Consider the following 24,723-nt stretch of genomic DNA (forward strand, 5'->3'; position numbering starts at 1 on the left):
TCTTAGAGCTCAGTAGTAAAAGTTCTGTAAAGATAATTAAATGTATCTTCAACTTTCACAAAACAAACTTCTAAAATCTTATGTGTATTGAATCTTAATTTGCAAGCTCTAAAGTGATTTTTTGCCACTGTTTCCTTTTTGAAATTACTCACTAAGAAACATCTATTTCCCCCTAGTAGGGACTACTTAGGGAGCTGGTGGATAGGCATGTGGGATCCTAGTCTGAAATAACAGAGTTACAGAATAGCATTCTGTGATTCACCAGGAGTCTGCTTCCCAAAAAAAGATTAAGTACCTGTGTTCTAATAAATTGTTAGACCCTTAAAAAATATCTTTGTTTATTTCATACCTCCAGCAGTTACTCGCCTAAAAGCATATAGCAAAGTACTTTATTTATCCCTGACTGAATAGGTTTTCAGACCTCGTTAGGATGAGGTCAGTCAAATAATTAAGTTTCTTACATATTTAACAGGGAACTTAAAATATATAACAAATATTACACATCATAGGTGCTTTCAACAGAGTTAAACCTAAAGTTTGGCCTTTAAAGTCTGCAACATAGTTCACCACGTCTACTGATATATAATAGTGACTACAGCATTTTTTGAAATGAGACATGGAAATTGTTCACTTATTTATAATGGAAGAAAATATTCTTTGTCATAATGAATGTACAAGACAGATACCAAATTTGAGATGAGTTTTCCCCAAAAATGTACTTGTGAAAAGACATAGTCACCTTGTATTCAAGTCTTTAAAATCTCTCATTAACATTGATTTACCTTGATTTTCAAAGTACTGTTAGGAGAAAGACACATTGACCTTAAATAACTTTAGTCAGTTAATAGTTTTGGTAATTTTATAGAGGTCACATTTTAAAAATGATTAAAATAAAAATTAGCACAGATTTTAATAATTACAGTTGGCCGTTCATACCCATGGGTTCTGCATCTGTGGGTCAACCAGCCGCAGAATGAAAATATTTGGTGAAAAATAATGGATGGTTGTGTCTCTACTGAACATGTACAGTCTATTTTTTCCTGTAATTATTCCCTGAACAATACAATGACTATTTATATAGCATTTATGTTGTATTAGATATTATAAGTAATCTAGAGATGATTTAAAGTATATGAAAGGATGTGTATAGGTTATATGGAAATATTATAAGTCATTTTATGTGAGAGACTTGAGCATCCGTGGATTTTATTTTTTAATCCATAAGGGAAGAGGTCCTAGAACCATTTTTCCACAGATAACAAGCAATAACAATTTATGTTGGTGTGAGCTCAAAATTGCTAACGTTGGATGTTACAAAGACTGGAAAAGCAAACAAATACACAGGTTATATCATTGAAATAATTTTACACCAGTATGATCAATGAAAGATTGTACTCCAGTTACGTTAGTGGGTACTTGCTTGAGATAAAATTCTAGTATGCCACTATATATGCACTGATTCAAAAAAATGGTATATTTCAATAACCTTAGATTGTAAGGAAAGATGAATGCTTGGGAAAACAGATAACTGAGAAAATAAGGTGATGGCAAATACACAAAGGTGGAAGATGCATGTGAAGATTTTGAATAATTAAACCTAAACTTAATTTTTAAAAAAATCTATGTATGGGAAAATGATATTTGGGGTTGCCATTTTTGAAGAGTAAGTGATACTTAGTTTTTTTAAAGGAAGTGGAATTGTTGAGAAGCTTTATGTGATTCTCCTACTTTTAGGGTCTGGAAATAAACGTCTAACACTTTATTGTTATTATCAGATTTATGACTTTATCACATGCCCCACTAGCCATTAGTTGATCAATTTCTGTACCTTAACAATGCTCCCTTCATGTTCTGTCTTCCATGTAGGAGTAAGGTAAAACTGAACATTTTCCAAAATATTACCCTTGATAAAATTAATATTTTTGTTTAGGTGACAAACAGCATGTTTGGTGCTTCAAGAAAGAAGTTTGTAGAGGGGGTCGACAGTGACTACCATGACGAAAACATGTACTACAGCCAGTCTTCTATGTTTCCACATCGGTCAGAAAAAGATGTAAGTTAATCAGTTGTGTTGTATTTTTTCAGCAATGTAAGTCTATGAGTTCCTGAAAAACAGCGTATCAAGTGCAGAATACTGTCTGTGGTTGGGTGACAATCTTTTCGGCACAGTGCTAGTCCCTTTGGTGCTTGTATCCTTTTGGGATACAAAGATAATGAACTTGTATTCTAATGGGGAAAATAAATATCCCATGATTCTCAAGTTGGGATATGGTGATACTGTGGTAGAAGTACTCAGAGATGTGGAGTAAACATGGTATAACCTCTAGATCACTGATTTTTTTTTGTTTGTTCAATATGGGAAATAATTTATTTGATATTAAAACAAATGCAGATATAGAACAGAAAGCAGATTTATGCAGACTTGAAGATACAATGGCAAGCTGCAATAAAACTTTATGCTTACTGTGTCATCTAGCTGTAATTCTAGACCTCAGGTGTATCTCTCTGTTCAGCCATAAGGATACTACAGTAGCAAAAATTTGGAAGAACTGTATTCAAAATGTGATGGATGGATGATATAGAGATATGAATTAAATGCTTTGGAAGGCTAATAGTTCAATAATCCCATTTGGGATAAAAGGATTTAGAATGTAACGAAGTCATAATTAGCAAATTTACAAAATATTTTAAAATGAATGTAATTATTAAAATTCTGTTAAGCTACTTTATACACTGTACACTCTAGTCACACCAGTTGCGTTCTTATACTTCGTACACCTGCCCAACTTTTTTTACCTTTCACACCTTTATAAACTTGCTATGTCTAATTTCCTTATGTATAAAACAATCTACTGTAGTTATTAACCTAATGAGACTTTTACTGATGTTTGAAGTATTTATAAAGTTCTAAGATATGTAACAAATGCTCTCGTTTTTCTTTGAAGTTGATCATTAGTAAATCACTTCCTTTGTCTTTGCAGAATTTCGCAAATCGGCTTAACCTACTAGGTTTATGCTAGGACATTTGTTATTCGTATATACGTATATTTATCATTTTAATTAAATGTGATCCACCAGTCTTATTTTAAATGGCTTCTGTTTTGAGATCATACTTAGGAAGACATTTCCCAATTACTTTCTTATTATACTTTTATGTTTTGTTCTTGGTATTTTCCTTTTTTGTTTTGGTATTTTCCTTTTTTATTTTGATTTGAACATTTTTGTGTCATTTTGGAAACAAACTATCAATGGCATTATTGGGCTTTTTTCAACTAATGTGTGTTGTGGCTTTGTTCATAATTAGTGTGTAGTTTAACAGCTTATGGAATAATGCCATCTAATTTTCTGTTATCTTACTGCCCTTTTAGCTATGTGCTATGTAAGTTATAATTGAATTATTATTTACACAGGTTTCTATTTTAAGTGTTGACCTTGTAAATAAAGAATTTGGGATATATTTTGGTAGTACAACTACAAAACAAAACCTACAATTTGTGTGTATTGCTGTGATTATATAATGAAAGTTGAGTTTGCTTGGAAAATGTTAGTGAAATGTTTATTACTGATGAATGCATTTATTCTAATTAGGAAGATAGGAAGCTTTCAGATTGAAATCTAAAATAAAGTATATAAAGAGAATGAATGACAAAGAGATATATGTCTTCTCAAAAGCAGAAATACTGTATGTCTAAATTTTAAAATCAGAATTAGTATATATACTTACATACTCACAAATGTTGGCCACCATTCTGATCCAGTTGGTTGTCACGGAAGTAACAGAATGGTTTGCTCCACAAAATCTTTTTTTTAAAAATGTTAATTAAGAACATAGTATGGCATAGGAATTAAGAACTTGGACTCTAAAGCAATACAAATATGTGTGTTTGGATCCTGACTTTGCCTGTTAGCAAGAACTTCTCCAAGTCTCAGTTTCCTTTTCTGTAAAAATGGGAATAATAATATATTAACTACCTCATAAATTGGCTGCTGTTGCTGTTACTTTTTTAAAATTACAAAATAGCACAGGGAAATTATACAAATTAAAAAAAGTACACTTTAAGAAAAATTACCTATAATACTCTCAGAAATAATTAATTGCTAAAATTCTGATTTTATGTTTAAAATATTTTTATTGAAAAATACACGATTATTTAAATCTTCTGAGTCATACAGACATATTTTCCGTCAAAAGTTTGTACCAGTTTTACTCTAATCACCACTCTCCATGCCAACAAGAATACCAGCAATTACATTTAAGTCTTTGCTAATAGAAAAGCTTATTGTTTTCATGTACATACAGTAAAACATCATTAATTTTACACACACACACAGTGTGATGTGTCTTTTCCACATAGTTATTGGTCATTTGTATTTATTCCTTTGTGTACCTTTTTTGTGCCATTTTCTATATCTCTATTGAGATCTTAAAGTCTTACTCGTTTGCATTCTCCATGTATTGAGGATAATAACTTCTTGTCATTCATTACAAATATTTTCCCAGTTTTCACCTTTAATTAATGGTATTTTAGTATACGTATATTTATCATTTTAATTAAATGTGATCCACCAGTCTTATTTTTAAATGGCTTCTGTTTTTGAGATCATACTTAGGAAGACATTTCCCAATTACTTTCTTATTATACTTTTATGTTTTGTTCTTCACATATAATTTATGTCCATTAGAAATGTGTTTTGGTTTAACCTCTGAATTTCAGGGTTCCAAATACTTTTTTTTCTACAAGCTTATCCAATTGCCCCAACACCATTTATGCTTTAAATCATGGGTCAGAAAACTTTCCCTTAAAGAACCAAAGAGTAACTATTTTAGGCTTTGTGGACCAAGAAGTAAAATCAAGGATATACATAAAATCATAACCTATTTTGTATAATAGGTCTTCATATAACTGTCTGTAATGGAAAAACTTTTCTTAGTTCACGTATCTTACAAAAACAGGCAGTGTGCTGGATTTGTCCTGCAGACAATAATTTGCCCACTCCTGGGTTAGATCATTCATTTATGGCTAATTAAAATATCCCTTTATTATATGTGCTAGTGTCTCATACATTCTTAGGCCTGTTTCTAAGATCTTGTTCTGTTTACCATACTGATTCTGTGTCCGAACTACGTCATTGAATTACCATAGCTTTGTAGACCATTTTAACGTCTTGGGTAAGAATCTTCCACATCCTTTTTTTTAAAAAATAGTTTTTGCTTATTGCACATTAATACCTATGTAGGTGGTTTTTCAGAAGGATATTTCTCTCTTTAATCTTGTTCTTTGTGTCTTTTAATAGGGTTTTACAGTTGCCATTTTCATTACATTTTTCAGATTGGTTTTTACTGACCTATGGAATACTTTGTGTATTTATTTTATAACAAACTGCCATGTAAAACTCTTTTATTAGTTTTTGGTGATTGAGAATGTAGGCCCTGGAAATCCTGCTGTATTAATTTTTATGTCAGCTACCTGATTTGCTAGCTATGTGTCTTAGGACATCAGTCTCTGTGTGTCTCAGTTTTCTCATCTGTAAAATAGGAACAATAGTACATAGCTCATGGAGGATGTTTTTTTTTTTTTAAGTGGGAGAATAGTTAGTGTTTGTGAGGGGGACACTGAAGTGACTGCTGTAATTAAGACAGACTGTAGAAAATAGGTTAGTAGTGAATATTAAAAACCTTTAAAATGTAAACATTCCTTGAGTCAGTCATATGTCTTTCTGTAAATATGTACTTCAGCTCTAACCTGACATTCAGACAATATAATATAATGCCATACCTTTTTTTAAATAAAAAACTTGAGTCTCAAGTGTTTAACACTAAGGAATTAACTGCATTGAGTATTACACTATTTTTCAAATGTTCCTTATGTAAGCATAAGAATAGTTTAATCAAAATTATTTGAAATACCTAGTAGATGCATATTGTCAGTTATCTGATTTGTAAGCTACCCTCTTCTGTGACTTAATGACTGTTTTGTTTTACTCCCTGCAGGAGATCCTGCCTTGCCCCTTTTCTCTTTTATTCTTTTTTGTTTGTTTGTTTGTTTTGGGGGATTTTTTTGAGGCAGAGTTTCGCTCTTGTTGCCTAGGCTGGAGTGCAATGGCACGATCTTGGCTCACTGCTACCTCCGCCTCCTGGGTTCAAGCGATTCTCCTGCTTCAGCCTCCCAAGTAGCTGGGATTACAGGCATGCGCCAACACTCTCAGCTAATTTTTGTATTTTTAGTAGAAACAGGGTTTCTCCTTGTTGGTCAGGCTGGTCACGAACTCCCGACCTCAGGAGATCTGCCCGCCTTAGCCTCCCAAAGGGCTGGGATTACAGGCATGAGCCACCACGCCCGGCCTTGTTCTTTTTAATGTATTACCTTCTCATAGTCTTTCCTTTTTTTGTGCCTGTTTGCTAGATTTCATTAGTTTCATGTTTTAAGTCATTGGTTTTCCAATTTTAAAGGTTCTTTAGCTTCTGTCTAGATCTGGAACTCTATGTGTGTGCATGCATATGGTTTCTTCCTTTTTCTTTGTCTCTTTTTCTCTTTGTAGATATGATACAGTTAAAAGTCATAATTCATTTGTGGTTTTGTCCTGGAATAACATAGTGCTAGGAATTATGTTATCACTATAATTTTGAGTATATTATACAGTCTTTTAAAATAATATTTTAAAACTTAAATATTATTTTTTAATTGCTGTCATGGTCAGGGAATTTTTATGTAACAAAATTTTTTTGTATTTCCTTACAACAATTTGTGGATTTCTTTGACATTCTGTGTATTAAAGGATAAAGAAGCTCTGTGATGGGTTAGGGAAATAACCAGAATCATATTACTATTTCTTCTAGTTGCTTCCTGGTTTTTTTTTGTTGTTTGACTGCAGTGTGCATTATAGATTTCTGAGAGATTTGGAAGACCTGATTATTTTGATGATTTTAGAGTGTGCTGTAACTTGTTGTTTTCAGCATTCTATTAATCTTTTTCTACCTTTTGCCACTCTTGAGAACACAAGTTCTACGCCATATTTTACCTGGAATTTGTGAAGATAAACTTCTTTCTTTAGCACCCTGGGCAAAAAGTTATATAAATTAAGGGTATTATTTAATAAATTTCTCAGAGTCTGAATACCCGCCCTCACTCCTGTTAATGAGAGTTCTGCAACTGAGGGGAAGATTAGATTATTAGCAGCTGCTGCTACCATTTATTGAGCACATACTATATGCCGTATCTTATTTCATTTAACCTTCACTTCAGCTCTGTGAGGTAGGTAGTCATTTTCATTTTATAGGAGAAACCGAATATTGGCTGTTCCATAGGTAAGTGGCAGAACCAGGATTCAAACCCAGATTATTTCTGACTCCAAAACTAGGCTCTTTCTACTTGTGCTGCATCCCCTACTGTAATGTGTTTCTTGATCTAAAGTTTTATACTTTTCTAAGAAATTTACCTTTATATTATTAACTTTCAGAATTTAAAAAATATATAAATTTTGTTTTCTGTTAATAGTACTTACTGTTCTGTCAGTATATTTCTTGTGCGTTTTCTATACTCTCATAAAAAGCATTTCTGTGACATTCACATTTCTTCACTGTGTGTTAAATCCATTTTTAGCACCAATTTATTTCATGAAATATTGCCTTCAGAATTTAAAAGTACAGATTCTTAGGGATAGACTTTATAAGAAATTAGATATTTGCATTTTTGAAACATTTTGAGGCAGTAATTTTAACATTATGTCTGTATAGCTGATCGATGCTTATTTTACATGAATGTGTTGAAGGTTATAAACTCTTAAATTTAACGTTAAACTACTTTTATTATTCCTGTAAAGCTGTGTTTACTAACCGCTTTCATGTAGTGGCACATAGAGAAAATTATATTTAATAGTACACACTGTGGTAAGTGAATCACCCTACTGCTCTCGATGTCAAGTAATTGGCCTGGGGACCCACCGCCTCTTTACCTTCATGCTCTGCTTCCCCTCCCTACTTACTCCTTCCTCCCATTTTGAGAGGGCAGATACTCAGGCATACTTGTAACTCATGGATGTATAATCAGTGTGAGAAAGTAGACTAAAATGTGTGTTGTCTGGAGTTAACTATTCAATAAACATAAATATCTGATGAAAAATGTTTTAAGTGTTTTGACAATATTCACATTATGGATTGTTTTAAGGCATGCATTTATGTTGGCCAACACCTTATATTTGCAGCCTTTAGAAACAACTATACTTTTCATTTATAGCTTATAATGATAGAAAATCATGATTCTTATAAATTTTATACACATCTTTTACCTCCCTGTTTTGATGGTTGATTTGTATTACTATTAGGAAAACCAGATTTTAAGATATCAAGCATTATTTGGAATAAAGAAGGCCACTACATAATCATAAAATAAAACTTACTAAAAAGGATAAAACTTCCTTTCTTTTTTTTTTTTTTTAATTTTACTTTAAGTTCCAGGATACGTGCGCAGAACGTGCAGGTTTGTTACATAGGTATACATGTGCCATAAACCTTTTCCCTTGTGTGATCAACTAAAGCTTTATTATATATTCTTGTTCTTGCAATTTGGAAATGAACTTTTAATATACTTAACAAAATATTTTCAGTTAATGCAGTAACAGTAATCTATAATACCTAAGAAAAGAACTTATCAGGCATCTTTTGATCTATTGGGTTATACTTGAGAAAGAACTATACAGTTTAGTTGTATAGATAAAGAATGTTAGTTTAATTGTCTAGGTTACACATCCTCTGGATTTGGGAGGGAATATTTGTAAAGTTTGATGCTTTTTTTTTTTTTTTTTAGAAAATCACTACTGTCTTATTAATATTTACTGCTTTTTTTTTTTTTTTTTAGAGTAGTGTATAATTCAGCCCTACCTCAGGAGCGTCTGATGTTTATCATTGGTCTAAAACTATAATTGTATAAAAAAGTTTGCAAACTTTAGTATAATTAAAACAACTTAGAATTTTGACATGAAAATAGTATGAAATGCATATTGTAAAACCTCTACCATTTAAATGTTTCACCTCGCAGCACCACAAGACAGGGTGAGAAAATAGAGAAAACCAAACAAAAATACTTGTTTCACTTCTTGGTTTTTCTAACTGTGTCAGTGTCAGCATGATTTCCCATCCCTGGAAACCACAGGTCAGCCTCTGATAGTTCTTTCTTCTATGAGTCTCCATTCTCCTCCTTTTCCCATTATACCCCATCTAGTCAACAGGACATAAAATAACTCTGACTTCTACCACCAGAATGCCTCTTATTTTTAGTTCCACTTCTGCTGTTATAGTTTAGCATCTCAACACAACCCATTTCTGCTATTAGAGTTATCTTCCCAAAGCCCATTTTGATTGCCACTTTCTTGCTTAATATTATTTTTCTTTTTATTGCTATAGTTGGTAGCCATTCTTGTATGGCATTTATTTTGCATTCTTCTATGCCCTAACATGGGTGAGCTTTATATCCGAATAGAGGTGAACTTTATCTCCTTTCATAGTTATCCTGTCACCACTGTTTATGTTCTCTAATAATATTACAAACCTTTATTTTTTTTTTTGACAACTGGATACTGGGTTTTTGTGTTCAATTTTTAAATTGTTGTTCAATTTTTTTGAATTTCAATAGTTTTGGGGGTACAAATGGTTTCCGGTTACATTACTAACCTTTATCACACTTGTTACACTGCATATTCTTGAGGGAAGACCCCTTCATTGTATGTACCTAAATGTTACCACTCTGTGTATTCCTGATACCTTTGTGTAGCTCCAGTGATGTTTCATGTTTCCTTTAGAACATTTACCACACTGTGCCTTAAAATATGAGTCGTATAATTCATTCTCTTTCCCCACTAGATTGTAAGCCCCTTGATGACATGGCTCATGTCTTATTTAATTAGGATGTTTTGATGGTTGTCTAATATAAGACAGTAAATACACAAATAGGCACACACACATATTTTCATTTACTCAGCTTCCGTATTTACTTTGAGTATATAGCACTGCTACATTCATTTCTATGAGGAATATAAAATGAATGTATGTTCTGTGAACATAATATATCTTCAAATAATTTACATCTACAAGGAAAAAAATTGATGAAGTAAATTCAAAGGCATTATACAAGTGCCGTGAAGTTCATATCACAAAAATATAAATTATATACCATATCTGTAAAATTTTATTTTTTTAACTTGCTAAGTGAAATAGTAGTGTTGCTATAGCTGAAGTTAATGTGACTTTTAGAAAACTTACAGTATTAAATATTAATTTCATTTGCAGTTTGGTTTTATCCAATTGTGATATTCTCTTAAGAAACATGGAATCTATTATAGAATGTTTGTTTTATGTTTTTCTGAAGAATGAGAAAAAGCGTTAGATTTTCACATTTATGGTATGATTCACAGATCTGTAGAGTATAATTGCAATGCTCTGTTTTCTTTATGCTCTAATATAATTAATTTGTTTCTAGATGCTGGCATCACCATCTACATCAGGTCAGCTGTCTCAGTTTGGGGCAAGTTTATACGGGCAACAAAGTAAGAATTTTGTGTTTATTCTGGGATACTTTATTCAAGGAGAAAAATAACTAACTACCGAATAAAGAACAACCAGTACTTCCTTTGTGGGTTTATTGTATGATTTAAAAGGAAAATGTTTAATTTTCATCGTTTTATTTTACTTACATAGCAAAATCTCATTATTTCAGACCTTATTGATCCTAAGGTTGCTATTACTTGGATATAGCATAGAATGAAATTTATTTCAACATCTTTTATATCTAATTTTTTTGCAGTATTTTGAAGAATTTGCTAAACAAACTAAAATAGACATTCTCTGTTTTCAATTAAAGAAAGTTAAAATCTTTTTTTAGTTTATTTGATTGGCTGCTGTGTGTGTGTGTGTGTGTGCGCGCGCGCACCTGTTTAAGCTCATTACTTAGCAGTTTGTAAAATGTTCTTTGTTTCACAAATATTTCTGAAATATTTCTTCTTTTGCTTTAGCTCAGTATGGATATAGAATCTAGATTTTTGACTCAAACAGTTTAATGCTTGTTCCATTTTGCAGGCTTCTATTTCTTTTAAAGCGTTGTAATACTTTTAAAGCGCTTAGCACAGAACCTAGTGCATAGTAAGTGCTCAATAAATGTTAGCTATTATCACATAAAATTTTTATAAAACTAAACAATAAAATATCTTTATATTTTCTCAAATTAACTTCCCAAATTGTTAAATATTAGTATGATTTTATCTCTGTTAATGTCAGATCTGTTGATCTCTCATTTCTGTTAATGTAATCTCTGTTAATAGAAGGGAATTAAAAGTGTTATAAATTCCCATCAGACATTATAGGATAATTGAGTAACTGAAGAACACATCTGATGACTGACTATCTTAACCAGTTTCAAATAAAAATCAATAATTTGATTTGGAACTCTCCCAGTATAATGAAAAGCAAAGTTTTGATAGGTATCAGAATAGTTTGTCATACCACTTTACCTTTCAAATTGATTCAAAGTGGGAGGATGAAACCTATTTTATATACAAGCATGGTTTCCATTTACTTTTTTCTGTCTCTCTTTTGTGGCTTTTCTCTTTTTTTGCTATGGAAGACAATTTTGTTAATATAGAATTAGTAGATAAAACTTACTCTGTATTAACAGTTTTTCTCCAGTCAAACCAAGAAACATTTTCATAGCTTATTACATAAAAAATATTGTTGTTTATCTACAAATACTTATCCTAGTTGTTGAAGGACTATTATTAGCTAGTAATTTATTCTGCTTACCCTGTGTTTTAGAATGATTTTCACCCTTCTGGTAACCCTTACTATAGAAATATCTAGCTATTTTAAAGCTACTTTTTATTTCTTTAGAGCAACTGCAAGGAACTTACTTTATCTTTTGGAAGACCACCGTTTATCACAGCAGAAAGTATATATGGATTGGAGAAAAATTGTATTTGAGAAACTAAGGTTATTTTGTAAAGGATAATGGCAATTACTATAGTTATAATTAGCTATCTGGATTTTTTAAAATTCTGGTCTAATTTTTTTAACCTACACATGTGAAATTGTAACTGGGCTAAGATATGGAATGGGTTAGGTTTGAAATGCAGTTATGTCATTGGTATGATAGACATTTATGTTTTTGTTTTTAAGGACATACAAAGATTAATACATGAGCAAATTTATTTTCGTTAGAAAAGAATTTTAAGGTACTTATTAGTTTAAAAAGAAGCCATGTATGGCAAACATTTTCCATTGGAGTTCAATATATTAAATCACTATATTCCTGTCACATTGGTGAAGCAACATTTTGAATGTATGGCTTACTCTTTTAAAATGACATTTTAAATGTTAGATAGAGTGCAGAAAAATTGAACCTTAGATCAACTTTCCAAGATGTTGAGCTAGAAGCTATAACCAGTGGAGAAAGAAAGAGTCTAGGTTGCCAATTTCTGTCTGTTAGGACAGACCCAGGAAGGCCAAATAGGTCATTCAGCTGGTAGGTATTCTGAACAAACACCTTGTCAGACAGCAGAACACAAGCTACCATGTGGGGCTTGAGGGTTAAGGTTTTAATAATTTAAGTCAGAATGACAAAACTTAAGGGACTGACTTGAATGAAAGATGGAGAGATAAGGAATTAGTAGGTGAGTGTAGATTAGAGATATTATTCTTATGGCAACTTACTGTAATTGCACGTTGAGATTGGTGTAACTAAAAGTTCTTTTGTTTCCCAAGTGCATTTGAGTACCACTATTAATTCTATTCAGTTGGCAAACTTTAATTGTAATTCATGCCATTAAAATGTGAGATCTACTATCTATTGTGTGTTCTTGATGGTTAGAAAGGTTAGTGGTGGAAGAGATACAGAAGGAAGAGTGCCCTCTCTAGAAGTAAGAGTCACTGAGATTAAACAAGAAAGGGAGTTCATCTTGGAATAGATACAGAAGTGCTTAAACTTAGATTTGGCTAGATTTGGGTGGAAGTGATTATGCAGTGCCATGAGGTAGCCATAAAATGCTGGAACAGAGACTCGTATGGTCTTCGGTTCTAGTATAGTATGATGGTATCCAAATATGTAAGAGACTTTTCATCCAAGAATTCATGTGAATACTGTGCACGGAATGATAACTATAGAAACCAATGGGTATACTCTTGTATTCAAGTTGCATAATGTTTCCTATTTGTTATATTTGAGTGTGTGATAAGTTTTTAGGTGAATTAAGTCCTCACTTAACATTTGTAAGTTTTAGCCGGGCGCGGTGGCTCAAGCCTGTAATCCCAGCACTTTGGGAGGCCGAGGCGGGCGGATCACGAGGTCAGGAGATTGAGACCCTCCTGGCTAACACGGTGAAACCCCATCTCTACTAAAATACAAAAAACTAGCCGGGCGCGGTGGTGGGCGCCTGTAGTCCCAGCTACTCGGAGGCTGAGGCGGGAGAATGGTGGGAACCCGGGAGGTGGAGCTTGCAGTGAGCCGAGATCCGGCCACTGCACTCCAGCCTGGGCGACACAGCGAGACTCCGTCTCAAAAAACACTTGTAAGCTTTTTGAAACTGCGACTCGAAGCAAAACTACATATAACAAAACCAATTTTTTTGTTCTCATCATCATTACAATGGAATAATGTTGAATGAAACATTATTCAAGGACCTGCTGTATGATTTTTTGCCTAAAATCACAGTTTGCAAGAACGATCAATGGCATTAAGTGAGGACTTTCTGTACACCTTACAGGCTTCAAGACCCATGAGCTCCCTTAAGCTGTCTCTTAGATTAGAATCAACAGGGAACCAGGAATTAATTTCTCCTAGATAGTCAAAGCATTGGAATTAAGTGGTTGATAATTGCATTTACCTTTTCTTAGTTACCAGCAGGATCTAGGGCCTTGTAAGATTGGAGAAAAAGGGAAACTGTCATTTACTGAGTGCTTTCTATGTGCATATTATCTTATAGGCACATAGCTTAGCAAAATATCTGGGTGAATTCATTATACAAATTTGTATCTGAATTCTCAGAGGACCCAGGTGTTTAGTTGGAAGAGGAACTAAATCTGTCTTTCTAAGTTCTGGACTCCTAGCTTGAGAACAATGACATAGTCTCATGCTTCCAGCAGACATTTCTTTAGCCTCCTGCTTTAAGAACACCTATGTGAAAGCTGTTTGCTTCATAGAGAACCCAGAGCACAGGTGGGGTGGTTCAGAAGTGATGCTATCAGCTATTTAAATAGGTGCATGACATATTTTGGTTGCTTTAGGAAATTGTAGGACCATTGAACAGATACTAAATGCTTAGTAATAAGTACAGAGTGCTCTGGGATTTCTTGCTCTCTTGAACACGTGTTTTATAGTTAGGGAAGATAGAACGTATTTATATGTAAAATATTAAATAACCGCTTATCATGCTAACACATAGATTAAAGATACCATATGCAGAATGGTGGAGACAGACTTTTAGGGAACAAAGTCTGTCTATACCATTCTCCTTGAGAAGAACCAAAAAAAAGAAAAAGTTATCTATAGTGGTATGGAAAAGCTTCAAAAAGGTGGTAGGAACTAAAGTTGACAAATACTTATTGGGTCCCTACCATGCATGTTCTGCCATGCTAGATACTGCAGATGTGTGGTAGAAGAGATCATCCTCATTTATGCCATCTCTGCATAGTATACCTACTGCTGTGGTGTTGCTGCATTATTTATTGTATGTCTTCATTGCCTTTGTATCCTCAGTACTTTGCATATGACAAGCACTCAGTAAATGTTGAATGCATGATGAACAAGAGGCAGTCTCATATAATCTAGTAGGATAAGTACACAAATGATTTTGCTATGTAGTAGAGTAAGAAGTTCAGGGTTATTTGGATATTTCAGATGAGATAGGGCACATTCAGGATGGTACAGCTGTAGACTATTTGGATATTTCAAAGGCAGGAGTAATCATGTATCTTAGAAAATGATTAGGAAAATAATTTACTGATGAGATTATATTTGAGATTAGCATTGAACACACTGTGAGTAAACTTGTTTTAGCAGTGGGAATAACATCCACAGCATGGGATAGATTTAGGAATGGCCTACTATATCAAGACAGGAGAAACCTGTTAGGCTGTTAATATTGATTTCAGCAAGAAGTACAGTCTTCATATTTTGCTACTTTCCAAGTTTAAGAACACAGCTATAGAATAACATTTTCCGCCATAAAACATCTGTTTTTGTTTTTTTTGGCGAAAACTATCACTTCATTAGACTATCTTATTTTATCTTCAGTTTTGGTACCACCTGTTGGCTTTCTTTCCATAGGTATGTCTCATACACAGAGAGAGCTAATATTTATTGAGTATTATTTACTGTGTTTCAGATACGATTTTAAGTATTTATGTGAATTAACTCATTTAACCTTCACAACAGCTCCATGAGAGGTTAAGGAATTTGCTCAAGGTTACATGGATAGTAAGTAGTAGAGCCAGGATTATATTACTTTGTAAGAGTAACTATGTGAACATTAGCTGAAAACATCAGTTTCTTTGAAACCTGAATGCCATGACCCTAGAAAGCCATTTGTACATAGTAGAAGCTACCAGTGTTAAATCCACAGATGCCAAGAATCTGTTGAATTAAGACATTGTGATAGAATGTATTCATTCTAATAATTATGTATTTATTGAGTGCCTACAATGAATGAGGTATTATTTCAAGATATAAGTAAGAATATGGCAAACAACAAATGTCCTGTTTTTATGGAGCGAGAGAGAGAGGGAATGTTACTACTACTGCAGTAGTCCAGGAAAAAAAAAAAATAGGATGACTTGGACTAGTGGAGGTGTTGAGAAGTGATCAGATTTGGGACATTTTGTAGATAGAGCTAATGGGACTGGATGATGTAGGAGTGAAAGAAAGGGATCAAGAATGATTTCTGAGCTTTCAGACCTGCAAACCTTTGTGAATGAGTGCCACTAATCTAGAGCAGAAATTTAGGTTGAGGAATGTAGAGTGTACTTGGGAGATCCACACAGCTGTTCCACAGGTAAAGATTCTGTGGCGCTCCTCTAAAGATCCAGCCAGATGTTGAGACTCTCAGCTGATTTGAGCACAGCAGCCACTTCTCATAGTTGTTGAAGCCACTTAGCTCCATCCATGTTTCTTGTCTCATGCATTCTTAGCACATAGAAGGCAAAGCCTGTTCCTCCTTCAGGTGTATAACTTGTCCTTATTTTCATATATCTTGTCATTCTCTCAGACAGAACTATTGTAACATTCATACCCACCTGACTCCCCACCACTGCCACCACCAGACACCTGGCTAAGTCTCATATGTTGTTTAATTCATATACTAACTTTTATCCCCTCCAGGAAAATTTTTCTGCTCCCAGACTCATTCTGTTCCCAAGTCTGAGTTAGTTCTTACAAGCACTCAAACACTTCGTGTCTACTGCATGTAAACACCTTGGTCATAGCACTTATTTATTTTTAAGTAGTCTTTTGTATCTCTAGAACAGGAGAAGGGAAAGTATTCTTGGTGAGGAGCTAGATATGAGTAGTAAAGGACAGATTTGAGGAAAGGAATAGAGAAAGAAGAAAGAAGATTATAAATCAGATATGTAGTATGTAAACAGAGTAAAATGTCCGTTAAGGTTAGAAAACATCTTTGGGTCTTGACAGAATGTTAATACTATAGAACAGTGGTTCTCAACCCTGACTGCACCCATAGAAACACCTAGGGAATTTTTAAAATTCTGCTGCCATAATTGCCCAAAATCACAATGGCTGGAGAGGAGACCCAGACATAAAAGTTCCCTGGATGATGCAAACATTATTAACTACCATTTAAAAATGGAAAATTATATTGGTTGCAAAAAGGACATTGAAATAGGAGTCAAGAAATTGGATCATTGTCTTTATGCCTCATTACTTGTGATCTTGAGCAAGTCACTTAATGCCTAAAGTGAGTTCTTTATCTGTAACCTACTTGGATAATCTCTGGAGTCTTTTCTATTCTAAAATACTTTCAATTTAATGAAGAAAATTGCATAAGGAAATCATTTTACAGGGATCATTAACCAGCTAAGTGCAAGACAGGTTGAAAGTAAGAAGCCATTGAGATAGAGCACCATTTAGAACTGTTGCCCTTTTTAGTATGGGCATGCCAGTGAGTTCCTAGAGGAAGCTGGCTGCTTTGCAAATGGAAAAGGGGACACTTTGAGGCATCAATTGAGGACTACTCTCTCCTACCCCCATAAAGATATTAGAGGACTTTAAGTATGACTATTCAGGGATTTGGTTGCTATGATTTTATTTTTTTCATGTAACTTAGTATTTTTTGTTTCTAGTAAAATATTGAATAAAGAATGACATATTTTGCCATAAGTGTTTAAGGGATGTGCTGTTAATCAGTTTGTGCAGTGAAAATAATTAGTGGAATAATTTCTTAGATCATATTCTTTAAGGGTTTCTGAAAAATGATCAATAAAGAATTTGTTTTGACTGTCTAACACCCTGCCAGATAAGAGGCAGGAATCTATTTAGAATGTGTTCGTATAGTCCTCCATTTGTATTATTCGTAATTAGCAGTTGTTAGATTGAAAGAAAAATTTGACTCAGAATTATAACCTTTTAAACTTTTTTTAAAATTTTGTTATTTTATTCTTTGTAAAAAGGTGATAACCCTCTTTATAAGATGATTATAAGAAGGAAGTGAGATGAAGTAGTATAGTGCTTTGTTGAGAAGTGCCCGATAAATTTTAATTTTACTGTCCCCCCCAGTCACCTGCTCATACAGAACTCATTTATACATATTTTTGCCTGTTTTCATTTTTTTATGCCAAGAAACTCCTTGAGTTCTTCCCATTTTTCTTTTTTTTTTCTTTTTTTCAGCTGTATGTCCTATTCTTGGCATAATATTTTAGAGATGATTTTCTGTGATTGTTTCTAATTATACTAGTGAGAAGTTAGATTTTTTTTTCCCCTTGATCCTATTCAGGACTCAAGCAACTCAAAGTTAATGACTTGGTGTATTTAGTTTCCCAAAAACAGATCTTTATATATACCTATCCAGTGCCATTAATTCTTTATGTTTTAAAGAAATTCAGTTTTTAAAATAAATTTAAAGTAACAGTTATTGAGTATTCAGGGGTTGATGATCCAATTTGAAGTGATGTACTCTTTTTTGATCTTTTTGTACTACTTCAGCAAAATGAAACTTAGACTTTTGAAATTGTTAGCTGTTTTGTGAAGATTAATTTTCGAAAGCTAAAATTAAACACTGAAAGTAAGTTACTTTATTCCATATGGTCTCTGTCCAGTTTTAGCACTAAAATCAATTCAAGGATGCCAATCCCTAATTGACAAGACAGCCTTACCATTCTTGTTTTCTTCTCCAGATTTTTTTTTTTTTGCTGATGTTCAGATAACTTCCAATCTCTAAAATATTCCTGAAATTATAAATTTTTATGATACAGCAGAGAATAATATATATGTGGAGACTTGAAGGAGTCAAATCTCAGTGAGCCTTTTGTAGGGCTCAACGATTATTAAAAGGGGGACAAAGGTGCACTAGATTTTTGAAAAATGTATGTTGTTTATGGTGGTGAATGTGTAGAGAGGGTGAAAAGTAAAGGAAAAGTAAAACAAGAAAGAAAACTGATAGGTATGAAGATGAGAGAAAAAGAAAATGGAGGGAAGAGAGCAAGACATGGAGATTTAGAAAAAAGGTTGGAAGCAGCGAGAAAATACATTAGAGGTGTTGCAATTAATAGGCACTCACAGGGGTGCTAATCGAGAGTTCTGTTGGGCTCCCATAGTGCTGCTATTAAGGAGCTGAGAGATCTAAATTCTAGTCCTAGTTCTTTGTGTTGCCATGGAGAAGTCAGTTAACTTATATGAGGCTCAGTTTCCTTATCTGTCTGGGAAATGGGAACTAGGTGATCTTTAAGATCCCTTCTGGCTCTAAAATTGTTTGACATTATCTTGGTGGTCAGTAACTGTGAGAAACACATTCCTGAGGAAAATTTGCAGCTATAGCTGACTTCAGGACAGCATGTTTAGGGAGTAGGATGTAAGCTCCCTGAGGGTAGGGGCCTTTTCTATTGTGTTCACTGCTGTATCCCCAGCAGCTAGCACAATGCTTGTTACATAGTAGGCATTCATTAAATGTTTGTTGAATGAATGATGTGAAAAGTATCATGTTGATGGTTATGAGCACACCTAGAAAGCCTTAAAGAAAAATGGTGTGCTTGAGGGAGGGAAAAGACAGATTTCTTCAGAAGAAATCTTAAGCAGGCTGATTTTTAATCTCTTATTCTTCCTTATTTTGTCCCAGATTCAGAGAAAGTGGCTACAGCTAGTGGCATTCTCATAGTCACAAAACTTACGGTGATTGTAGACATACGTAACAGTGTACATGTAATCTAGGCCAGTTCCCTTAAAGTATCTTACAGAAAGGCAGAACCAAGCTTGGGTCTTCATGAAACTTGAGTGAAAAGTATATACGTAGAATATATTAGCTGTATTGAATTAGATTGATTGGATTCATTCAGTTGAGAGGCAAAGTTAGGCTACAAGCTGAGATACAGGCTGCCAAATTTAAGATAACAATCAGTGAGATACTCGCTAACCACTCCTGTCCCTAGGTTGGAAGGTGAAACATTATTATGCCAAAAGATAAAATCACCTTAAGTCCCTAGCACTGAAGTCATCTATTTACTGATTAGCTCTCACTCTATCTTATCCCTTTTATTTAATCTCTAGTTCAGAACAAGTTTGGTTGATGAAGCAGACTAGAAATAGAAAGCACTAAAAAGTGTGGGTCAGGAAGATAGGGGAAAGGAGGAGGAATTCGTAGACAGATATGACAGCGTAAGTGATAGCTGTACTTCTTGACTTTGAAGCATAAAAGGAAACAAAATAAACGTATGCTGTCTATGATAAATATCCTGGATTATTAAATAAATTATAATTCCTATAATCTGAATAAAAACTCAGGAAATATACATTTAAAAAAAAAAGTTTATCCAAAGTATTTTTTTTGTTTTGTTTTGTTTTGTATCGGAATGATAAAACTCTTAGTAGTCTTTAAAAAAATAAACCTATTAGAATGTATAGTCCATCCCCACACCTGGCTTCAGGGGTACTAGATAAATATAGGGCCATTATATTTTGACATATTTTTAAATGTTTTAAAATTTTGTCTTTTATAGCTATATCAGTTTGAGTTTTTTTTAACAGTTGCTGGCATTTTATGTTGGGGTTGTAAAAATACTAATGTTGAGAAATATGTATAAATAGTAAATTGGCTTTTCTAAAATATATTTTAAAGGATCACATAAAATTAAAACTACTTCAGCAAAGTGGGGTTAATTAAATGTCTTTCTGTATACATCAGTTGTGAATAAAGACATAAAAACACATGATTGCAAAATTTCATAATGGCCTCTTTGTATATACACATGTACATATGTGCAAATAGGCCTTTAAGAAAATTTTGGAGCAATATCTATTCATAATATTGTAACTTATTTGTTAGTCATTGATATACTTTATAATGAAATTGAAATATGAAAAATAGGAATATGAAAGAAATATCCATTCGTAATATTAAATTTCAGACTAGAACATAGTTTTTTGTTAAAATCAGAGTTTATTTGGAATGAATCAAATATATCCATTTAAAATTTGCGTACTATGTTAGGTCATTAAAAGTGTCTTAAATTGCCAACTCCAGAAGATGGATAACAATTTCATTCCTGATGGCAATGAATTTCCTTCTTCTGAATTTTTTTATTAGGTGCACTAGGCCTTCCAATGAGGGGGATGAGCAACAATACCCCTCAGTTAAATCGCAGCTTATCACAAGGCACTCAGTTACCGAGCCACGTCACGCCAACAACAGGGGTACCAACAATGTCACTTCATACGCCTCCATCTCCAAGCAGGTATTTATTAATGGACCAGAATATTTTTCAAAATGTATCTTGGTAGAGTAAGCAAACTTTTAATTTTTTAATAGGGTAATTAATTATTTGATTTTCTGGTTCAGTGCCTTTCACTGAGGAAGAAAATACCTATGCTCTTTTTATTTCAGTGCAAATTGTTAAGTACAATACAAGTGGTTTTTATACTGCAGCTCTCATACTGGTTGTCAGTGGGGTGGATATCAAGGGTTAATCACTTCCTGGGGAGCTTTTTCAAAAGGCATCTGTCTTCCTCAAAGAAATATGTGCAATTTAAAATTCCTCCCCAGATGATTGTGATCATTGCTCCCTCACCACGCATCCATTGCTCTAATGAGCATAAAGTAAAACAGATGACATAGACTATACATTTAGTATGCAGAGGATAAAACGATATGCCTTTGAAATGAAATTATTCTAATCATGTGTGTGAAATATGTTATATTTTATGTCACAGTCACACCAGTAGTTCTCTTATCTTAGATAACCATGTCAGTTGCACTATAATTTGCCCTTTCTTGTTTATTTACTTTTTCTTTTCAAAGAGCTAGAATGACTAAAGAATTAATAAAAATTAGAACTGCAATTTGAAAGTATATTTGAGATTCTAGGGTTGGACCAATTGATTATTTATAGAGAATTTTAATGAGTGATTGTAGAGAGCTTATTTAGTATAATGGACTTCTTTTTCAGGGGTATTTTGCCTATGAATCCTAGGAATATGATGAACCACTCCCAGGTTGGTCAGGGCATTGGAATTCCTAGCAGGACAAATAGCATGAGCAGTTCAGGGTTAGGTAGCCCCAACAGAAGCTCGCCAAGCATAATATGTATGCCAAAGCAGCAGCCTTCTCGACAGCCTTTTACTGTGAACAGGTAAGATGTTTATTGATACTGTGTATAATTGTCTTTCTGGGTATACTCAGATTTGCCTTTTCATATTTTCACTTTGTTCTTGAGATGTGGCTTCTCTTTAATAAGTGTGTTTCATCATGCATTTATGTCCAAAGATTCTGTTACCCATCACAAAACGATACGTTTTCTTGAAAATCAGGTTGATTTTGGAAAGCACATTAAAACTTTTTGTTGTTGTTGTTGTTGTTGTTGTTAGAAAAGGATTGTTCTTGGATTCGCCACCAGGCAGATTTTAGTTGATATGTCCTCTCTTTATAAAATAAGTTGATTACCTGTGTGTTAAGAGTTCTAGGCTTATGAATAGAACTGGAGACATGTGTGACTGTTACTACTTTGCTTTAGTTATACTTTGAATACCTTCTCAAGTAAGATTTGGTTTTGTGCATTGGAGACTTACCAACCAAAGACTTTTTAAGATCACATCTATAGTATTTGAAAACCGTATCATGTTTAGGGATTCAAAACAAAAAGATGGGTTTTGTACTTTTCACTTCTCTTTGCATAGTCTGTTGCATATACTTTGCAAATAAGAGGAGTTACTCGTTTTGTTAGATTTTCAAGCTGTTTGGGTAATTTGTATGAGAATTATGTCTGAAATACAACACTTTCTTGCAAAGTAGTATTGAAGCTTGATTGCCTACATGTATATGTATATTTTTTAAATGGAGAAATGTAGGGGCAAAATGACCTTGATCTAGTTGTTATTATCATACCTATTTGGTTCACTTTCTTTTGTCTAGTAACATCTGAATTAAAATAGGTTTAGCACATTTACTGTTTAATCTTCATTCCATAAACTCCGGGTTTTGCTTTTATTTAGATATCTATAATTTTACTGCTCTTTTAAATTTTAAAAAAGTTATTTGTGAAGTTATCAAAATTCTCATCTCCTTGATAGCTTTCTAACCTTATATCTTTATCGTAACTTTATCCTATCTTTGTACATTCTCATAGTATTGGGCATTGAATGTATATTTAAAATTTTACCTTTCAGTATTTTTTCACATTTTGTTTTTAAAATATACTTTGCTTAAATTGTCAATGTAACATGGATCTCTAAAACCCTGCTTATTTCTACTATTGGCAGATTGTATTTATTATAAATTGTTTTCATCTCTGAGCACTTATTCCATGTTTGATGGTACCTGTAATAGCATCAGCAATTCTAATATGCTATTAAACAAAAATTTCCATTGACTTTCTGGCTCTTCTCTAGAGTGTTTGTTGTTTTGTCAGCTGCATGTTTTATCCAAAAATTGTTTCGCTATAGGTTTATAGATTTAGTCAAAACCCAAAAACCCCTGTCATCTTCATACAGATTAACCCCACTTACAACATTGATACACTAAGTACCTTTTATCAGAAGAATATATGACGTTAAAGACATGTAGTTTCACTATAGAATCTGCATTAACAATTCCTATTGACACTCTTAATTATTTGGCCTTGCTCTAAGTTCAGCCTTATTTTTTTTTTTCTTCACATGCTTAGTCTTTTACAAAAAAGGGAGGGAGGCATTTGTAACTATTTACGAAATACCAGTTGTGCGTTAATTTAAAATTGGGGACACCATAGACTGTGTTTTCTTTTAAGTATATGAAAGATAAACTATATTTAGATAAGAATGATGTGTTTTTGAGCACTGAATTCAGTTTTAAAACGCACCATTCGGTTCAGGTCAGCTACATATTTATTGAATGTCTGTTATGTCTTCCTGAACACTAAAGGGCAGAGGACGCAGGGAGGAGTTTGACATGGGAGGCATATGACATAAACTCTGTCCATGAGGAGTTTATATTCTAGTTGGGAAAGATGGATGCTGTATGAGAGAAGATCTGTTATGAAAAGTAGTAATTGCAAGCTTTACCAATAAAGAATAAAAACAACTATTTAGCAAGAATAATCTTAACACTAACCTGCATATTTTTGAGGTTAGGTAATTCAGGTATCCAGTAAGTTGACTCTTCAAGTACACAAAATGTGCCCTGAATCTGTTTTCCTCAAGGTTCATATATAAATTCTTGAGATTTTGTTTTTTTAACTAATCTGCTTAAATTGTTCTGGTTCTCATTTGTTCATGGAAGGACTTTAGAGAAGTTTTCAAGTAAAGATAAAGAATAGATTCAGAAAAATAATACTAGTGTTGGTTTTGAAACATATTGTTATTTTATATGAAGAGACCAAAATATACACTTCTGTTTTCTTCATCTGAAAGTTAGTGTTCTTACTGTATATCTAAAACTATTTTCTATGTACCCAGTATGTCTGGATTTGGAATGAACAGGAATCAGGCATTTGGAATGAATAACTCCTTATCAAGTAACATTTTTAATGGAACAGGTAAGCTTATTCTGGAGCTAGTACCCTACAAAAAATATGATAGATTTATGAAATATAAAGCAATTCAACACACTGGTCTTTAAATACTGTAGGATTTTTTATTGTGCTAGATGGTAGATTTTAATTCAGTGAGAAATAGGAATAGAATTCAATACAGTGAATAGTTGAGAGATATGTAAATATATGTATTTTTTACTTGGCATGGTAACATAGTAATTTGTGTTATAACATCAGGATTATTTCCTTAACACCTAGAGAAAGCCTACACATTAACTTAGTTCGTATTTATGCCTCAAAATATTTTGCTTCATAGCTTTTACTGTCCTCAGCCCTGCAACTGTGAGAACTATAGCTTAGACTACGTTGGGTGGTATGACATTCTGGCTATGGAGATCCAAACTGAAGAGAACCTTTAAAATTGTGTAGAACACTTACATTTTTTCTTAATAGTTTTAATAATACTAATGTTGGCATTTAACCTTTATGAATTATTGATCCAGTTTTATGTATAAAATTTA

At 33.2% G+C, this 24,723-nt stretch overlaps 1 protein-coding gene across 4 annotated transcripts in view; it reads left to right on the plus strand.

The window, feature by feature from the left end:
- Positions 1-24,723, plus strand: part of CNOT2 (CCR4-NOT transcription complex subunit 2) — a 117,332-nt gene that overhangs the window by 66,912 nt on the left and 25,697 nt on the right. For 3 of the 4 annotated variants that reach the window (XM_017894048.1, XM_017894051.1, XM_017894050.1), the window contains 5 exons: positions 1,931-2,053; positions 10,473-10,539; positions 20,785-20,932; positions 21,644-21,826; positions 24,126-24,205. In XM_017894048.1, the coding sequence (XP_017749537.1) occupies positions 1,931-2,053; positions 10,473-10,539; positions 20,785-20,932; positions 21,644-21,826; positions 24,126-24,205 (601 nt within the window). The remainder of the gene's footprint in view (positions 1-1,930; positions 2,054-10,472; positions 10,540-20,784; positions 20,933-21,643; positions 21,827-24,125; positions 24,206-24,723) is intronic. The other variant, XM_017894052.1, reaches the window with a different exon arrangement.

This window comes from Rhinopithecus bieti, unplaced genomic scaffold, assembly GCF_001698545.2.
Source record: "Rhinopithecus bieti isolate Rb0 unplaced genomic scaffold, ASM169854v2 scaffold_25288, whole genome shotgun sequence".
Classification (NCBI taxonomy): Eukaryota; Metazoa; Chordata; class Mammalia; order Primates; family Cercopithecidae; genus Rhinopithecus; species Rhinopithecus bieti.